At 41.0% G+C, this 7,287-nt stretch overlaps 1 protein-coding gene across 1 annotated transcript; it reads left to right on the top strand.

Moving 5' to 3' along the window:
* The first annotated feature begins 312 nt into the window (after positions 1–312).
* On the top strand, positions 313–7,201 carry sigirr (single immunoglobulin and toll-interleukin 1 receptor (TIR) domain). Its single transcript, XM_046393793.1, has 10 exons — positions 313–573; positions 1,640–1,918; positions 2,189–2,396; positions 2,502–2,629; positions 3,252–3,392; positions 3,488–3,631; positions 3,889–3,991; positions 4,190–4,340; positions 5,781–5,958; positions 6,471–7,201. Exons 1-10 carry the CDS (start codon positions 504–506, stop codon positions 6,641–6,643), a joined length of 1,575 nt encoding a protein of 524 aa, XP_046249749.1. The 5' UTR covers positions 313–503; the 3' UTR covers positions 6,644–7,201.
* The last annotated feature ends 86 nt before the right edge of the window (positions 7,202–7,287 follow it).

A 7,287-nucleotide genomic window follows, 5' to 3' on the forward strand; every position in this document is an offset into this window, starting at 1 on the left:
TAACTGATGTCATTATAAACGTTAGCATATTATTTTATTCTATTCTATCTATTATTATCAAAGCCTTTAGTTGTAAAATCATGTATAAAAGGTACCTTAATGGAAAGTGGCAACCTTTGACTACTTATATATATATTTTTTAAAAGTCATCTTTTTGAGAGGCTGATTGGATGTAGATGCGTCTCAGCTATTTTTGTATTTATGTATTTTGTTTCACTGCAACAGCTTGTCAGTGTGTAGTTACACTGTAGCGCAGGTGAAAGCCCGTGCAAATGTCACGTGACTAAGAGGAGCCAATGGCTAGCAGAGTTTCGGGTCTCTCCAGGTGCAGTTTATCAGCCAGAAGGCTGACGTCTGCGTAGTCACCTTCACGGCTCCGCTCATAGTTACTAAAGTGTTATAAAGTGTCCACGTCTTCTTATAGGTGATTATGTAGGTTCACAGGATTATTCGACTCAGTTCATTTCTCACCTGAGGGAGGAGGAAGAGGAAGACTGCGGCTCATGGCTGTGATTTTGCTCGTTTTCACATTGGTGTTCACTGTTGAGTGGGACAAGACTTTCCTCGCAGTCGGTAAGAATATAGAAAATAAACTGTGTTTGCTTGAGTTTATATTGGGTACACTTTATTGGGAACTCCAGTTTTAAATACTCTAAATTCGTTGTCAACTTTCTATATTTGTAAATGTGTATTCTTTATGTACTCTTAGTCACAGTCAGACTTGAGAGATGCTGGCTGGGTAAATATCAGGTCAGGTTTTTGTGTGTACAGGGTCACGGTATCTGTCACGCAGTCACATGCTGTTGCCTGGCAACATGGGGACCAGACCGGACTTTGGACCCGGATGTGTGTCCAGTTGTTTGAAAAACCGTTGAAAGAAAGAAAAATAAAATAAAGTGAGATCTAAAGGGATGTGGAGAGGGCAGTTGTGTGGGTTATTTGTGGTTTTGGTCATAGTCACGACAAGCGCATGCGCTGAATATCCCGAAGAACAGGTTTCAATGGCACAAGGTCACTGTTCAGATTGTCTGAGATGTAGATTGCTTTAAATCTGTTCTGACAGAGGCGTAGTTAAATGTGAGTCATGTTTGAATGGGACTCTGTTGTTGACTATAACCTCAAACGTAAAGGAACAGTCCGTGTGTTTTTCTGTCTTTCAGTCAGTAAAAACGCCACTTTGAATATGTATTTGCCATAGACATGCTTTGTTAAAGCCTACACTAGAGCAGAACACAGTCTTCCAAAGCTCCACAGTGTATGCAAACTGCATCCACAGATTGTATGCAAAGTGTACTTCTCAAAGGGAAGTACGGCTACTTCTGCTGGGTATGTGTTTGCAGCATGTGTTTGATCACACAACATAAAGTAGACATGCACTTATCATGTAGAGCCGATTGGTATCGGCCCCAAGACATGACATTACACATTAAATACAGTTTCTTCATCTATGTTATTACGGATGCGTTGCAATGCCTGCACTCATGTTACCTTACATGAACGATCCTAATGACTTTCTGTTCTGTGAGATTCACCAAAGTTAAAGTTAGGGATCAGAATCATTTAGGGGGGCAAGAAAATGTTGAACTGTTGCATCTCTAATGTTAAAGTGAGTATAAACTCCCTCTGTCTCTACTTGTAGCTCAGACCTGTGTGGATGAGAGCACGACTGAGGAGCAGGTGCTCTATGTGGGGCAGCAGAGGCCTCCATACCAGCTGAACTGCCCTCTGAAGCTCATTGCGCCTCCAGGTTCCCCCCAGCTCAAACTGACCTGGAAGAAGGACTGTCAACAGCTCCCTGGCCAGGAAGGGAGGTCCTCCTTGGAGTTTGCCAGCCTCAGCTTTGAAGACCAAGGGAATTACACCTGTGTGCATGAGGGCAACAGCACAGCCTCATTCACTGTTCGTCTCATAGTTAAAGGTACATATTATTTTCATGTGTAAGTGCAATGAGGCCATCTCAAACCTGATACTGTTATTGTGTGGCTCTCGCAGTAAGTCTTTATTTGCCCCTGCAGTAAGCTTAGACTTTGTATGTGGGGGTTGAAGGGGCTTGTTTAACACCTGCAAGGAGGCATTTTGTTTCAGTGTGCCTTCCAGCAGAAGGCTGTACCTGGCAGTGCACATGAAGGCCTCTATTGTCTGAAGCTCCTGCAGTGAAAACAGATAACAGTGGTATGTCTTAACACAGAGTCCCAGTGCTCCAAAGCACCAGAATTTCAGCCTAACGGGGATCTGACCAGACTTTTGGGGGATGTGGGATCCACTGTGACACTGAACTGCACTGCTCTCCTCCTCTGGGATCCAAGAGAAGACCAATGTGACACCACGCTGCAGTGGAGCAAAGACGGCCATCCCCTCCCCAATCATACACATTACACACAGAATACCTCCTCATGGTGATTTGAAGCTTTTAAAGCATCTTTTTTTTCAAATATTAACAATGTACTTGCATCAAAAAAAGTATCTGTGACTTTAAGTAAATTTTCTGTTCTACTTATGAGGTCTCCTGCTGCTGGCCAGCTGATGGTAAACAGTCTCCTGGTGATCACCCTCACAGAGCTGGATGATTTCGGGCTCTACAGCTGCACAGTGAGGAACATTTCCACTGACTTCAGCCTATACAGTTCAAGTAAGACAACCATATCTGCTGGGTCTGTTAAAGGCTGTCCTGTATCTTGTGCTATATTTTGAAAAATATTACATACCCAAAAATGAACAAGCATAAATTTGCAATGGCTGCAGCCACCTTTGTGAGTGTGTCAACGCATTCATGCATTTGCACACACACATTCTTGCAACCACTTGACTTCCATGGCATATTTCAGCCTCATAGAAAGCCTATGAAAGTGCATCACTGATATGATCAGTTTATATCAAAACCATCATGAGGATGTCAGCCAGCCCCCCAGTCCCTCTTTTCTTTGTTTTGACATACAGCATTTTAACTTGCCATACAGAGAGTGCATGTGCCACATACACTGATACATCCAGTCTGGTCTGTATAATTAAACAGTATCTCAACAGGGCTGCTGGCCCAGCATGTATTATGTCAGCACCAAACAAACAGTAAACAACATGAATAGATTCTGATAACTGTGACTTATCTTTGAATTTACATTTCATTTAAAATGTCAACAATTTAAATTTTTTTAATTGTAGGGATGTAGTCAATACATAACCTGTAAATTGTTATTATACATTTTAATTAAGAGTAAGTACTGGTTGCTTAATTTCAGTTATTTCTTGCTCAGGCATCCCCAGCCACACAGCTGCTGTTATTGCAGCCACCGTCCTTCTCATTTTCCTGGCTTTAGCTGCTGTCGTGTACTCCAGATGTCACCTAAACATCAAGCTCTGGTACAAGAACTCCTATGGAGATTTTGAACTCAATGGTGAGACTTCTCTTGAAGTGATATAAGATGGGCTGTACTCGTGTATAAGACTAATAATAACATCTCTGGTGTTGTTTGTGTTTTCATGTCTTCAGATGGCAAACTATACGATGCCTATGTCTCCTATGTCAACAACGATCATGATAGGAAGTTTGTGAACTTTATTCTCAAGCCTCACCTGGAGAATAAAAATGCGTATAAGCTGCACCTTAATGACAATGATATCTTACCTGACTCAGGTAAGACTTCTGGAATTTATTGTTGATGCTGAGTTTTTGTTGGTTTTAATCTTCACAATTCAGGATTTTTAGATTTTGCTGTCACAATCATTGCCTTTTATTCAAAGTCTGTTTCACCCAGTCTGAAGCTGCAATTTGCACCATGAAATAATTATCTCTCATTTTAATTTTGACACATCTCAGGCCCCCTGTGTAGCAAATTGTAATGTGAAGCTGTGCACAATTTAGCAAGAAACAACAATATTATTTGTCTCCAGAACCGTCTGCAGAGCTGCTAATGAACATGAGTCGCTCTCGGCGTCTGATCGTATTGCTCTCTCATGCTTACCTTGAGCAGGACTGGTGCACCAATAACTTCAGGTCAGACTCACGCAGATACATTTAATGTAGAAACAAAGCTGTTTAAATGGCACTATATGTATTTGACAGAACAGATCGTTGTGGTGTCATTACGGTTCACCACTTGAGGTCAGTGTTGCCGCTGTTCTGCAGCGTCTCAACTGAGCATGTCCTGTCATGACATGACAGACATGACATTGTGGCTCTGTGTGTTTTCAGACAGGGTCTGCTGCACTTGCTGGAGTTATGTCAGCATCCCATCCTCATCATGTTGGAGGGTCAGTACAAACGCATGAGGCCTGAGATCAAGCAGCAGCTCAGTGAGCACCAACACTGCCTCACCATCCTCACCTGGAGACACAACTCTGTGGTAAGATCCACAGTATTTGTTAGTATTAGATAATATGATGTAAGATATTTATGTATGATAAAGAAAACTTACAACAAAATACGAGTATTTAAACACCATTATGTTTCTGTTTCAAACACAAAAAAAGGAAAGGTAAATTCAGCCAACTGACATGAAAATTATATATATTATCATCTTTTGAGGTTTTGAGGTTAGATCTCTATCTTTACTGAGGTTAGATCTCTATCTTTATCTTTACTTTACTTTATTTTATATTTTTATTCTTTATTCTTTATTTTTTATTTTATTCTATTCTCTTGTATTTTTGCACAGTTGTTAGAAGGAGTGTTGTTTTTTTCATTTCACTGTGGATGCACATCCACATGTGACAAATAAAGAATTCTGATTCTGATTCTTAACAGTTGGAGCCTGTTCTCTATCTGCCTTCTCTCTTTCTCACACTCTGAGCATGTGTATTTGGCTAGTAAATCGAAATAATCATGCAAATAGACATTAGATCTCTAAAAGCTCCTGGAAACCCTGCTTTAAGTATTTTTCTAAAGCACTAAATATGATTGGCTAAATACTTAGAAAAAACTTTTAACACTCAGAAACTCAGTGGGTCTGTTTCCTTATGACTGTGTGGGTGTGGTCTGATCAAATAAAACTAGACTAGACTAGCCTGTGACTGGACAGCGTGACTGTCATCACATTTTGATTAAAATTCTGCTAAATCCTGAATGACGCGCAAAAGTATGTGACATCATCTTGTGAAACCAATGAGAGGAACTCAGAAAAAACATAGCACAGATATAACAGATAACATTTCTACATTAAAGTGTTTAAAAATGAAAACTGAGTTGTGTATTTACATCATCCTAAATGGATGTGACCACATGTGATGTGGATAAAACATTAAAACATTACCCCATCCGTGAGCATTTCTGCTTGAGTCACATGGACTTTCCACAAAGGTTTAAGTGTTTCTGTGGGAATTTCTGTCCATTCATGCAGTAGAGCATTTGTGAGCTCAGGCACTGATGCTGGACCAAAAGGCCTGGCTTGCAATCTCCATTTACGTTCATCCCAAAGGTGTTTGATGGGGTTGATGGGGTTGAGGTCTGGGGTCTGTGTGGGTCAGTCAAGTCCTTCCACACCAAACTCATCCAGCCATGTCTTTATGGACTTTGCTTTGTGCGCTGGGGCACAGTCATGCTGGAATAGAAAAGGGCCTTCCCCAAACTGTTGCCACAAAGTTAGAAGCATAGCAAATGTCTTGGTATGTTGAAACATTAAAACTGTCCTTCACTGGAAGTAAGGGGCTGATCCCAACCACTGAGCCTCATAGCCTCATACCACATCTGAATTCAAGAGTAAAGAGGTGTGTCCCAGTACTGTTGTTCAGAGTTCACTCAAACAGGATGTTGTAATGTTTGGTTCCTGTGTGTTTGGTGTCGACAGACTCCCTCCTCAGTCTTCTGGAAGGAGCTGGCCTTAGTGATGCCTCGCAGAGTCATCTTCCACAGTAAGTCAGCAGGCGACCCTCAGACGATGCTACAGGATGACAAGGACCCCATGCTGACCCTCAGCCCTGACTACCTGGACTGCCACTCAGACACCGACCCTGCTGGAGATCTGGGTGAGAACAATAAAAAAGACAAAAAAAAAAAAAAAAAACAATAAAAAATATTGCCTGGACAGACATTGTTTTAAATTGCAACTGGAGAGCAGAGGCCTTCAACTGTGCTGTGCTAATTCTGTTTGCTTATTCAAGCTGCACTACTTGCATAAATGACAAGGTATGACAATGCAAGATGACTGTTTGTGGTTGCAACAAACTGAAGCAAGCATGCTCATGTTTAACAAGCATCTGGCAGAGATGGAAATCTTGTCAACTGTCCTGGAAAGGGATTATTTTTCTGTGATTATTTTTGTTTTCATGTATTTCCTATGTAGTATGCCTTCAAGTTTAAAAGGGACAAAAAGTGTGTAGAAACCAAAACCAAACCTTTGAAATTCAGAGTGTATTACTGATTTACATAAAAATCACAATACAGTTCAAACAGTACAACACTAAAGCAGTGAAACATATAATGCATTAGATTTGATTTGGTTGTTCAGCTCTTTTCAGCTTTTCTCCTTCTGTTGCAGGCCTTCGGCTGCCTGTGTACAAGGCTCTGGCCTGTACAGCTCCTGTCCTTCCTGCTGTTCCCATCACTGTGTCTGAACCCAAACCCTCAGATATCGACGTGTCGGATCTGGGATCACGCAACTACGGAGCTCGGTCAGACTTCTACTGCCTGGTCTCTGAGGAGGACATGTGATCGACGCTCTGCTCACGTTTCTTCTCTGTTTTTAAAATCTAAGTGTTACCTTTTTCTGTTTCCACTTACCAAAGACTCATTTGTTTTTATATTTTTTACTGTTGTGTTAAATATTTTATAAGAACTTGTGCAAGAAATTATCTTAAGTATTTGTGTCAAGCAGGGGAATAAATAACTTACTATGAATAGATCGAATTTTTGAATCCAATGTTGTCGTAGCCAAGATGTCTCATGACATCTCCAGCAGAGGGCAGTGTAATGTTAGAAAAAAAGATGAAGGAATTCTGCTTTTTTGGCATTTTGTCTTAATTTGACAGTTGACAGTAGACAGAGGGTTGAGAAAGACAGAGACAATACATGTGACAAAGTTCTGGAGTCAGATTTGAATCCACAACACTCTGTATCTGTTCATACTTCAGCCAACTGATGGACGAGGACACCCGTGATTGAAGAACTCAAAGTTCTTGACATTTCTGTACAGGTGGGGGCTTTTGAGTGTTATGTAACCTGACTGTGATGATACCAGGGCAGTCATGCTAATAAAGCAGTTTAACAATATGCTTGGCTGTGTCTCTCTGTAGTATGATCTCAGATAATCTCCGTCCTCATGGAGTAATGATTACCTTCTGTGAAATGAGGGCCTA

The sequence above is a fragment of the Scatophagus argus genome, chromosome 7 (assembly GCF_020382885.2).
Source record: "Scatophagus argus isolate fScaArg1 chromosome 7, fScaArg1.pri, whole genome shotgun sequence".
Lineage (NCBI taxonomy): Eukaryota > Metazoa > Chordata > Actinopteri > Scatophagidae > Scatophagus > Scatophagus argus.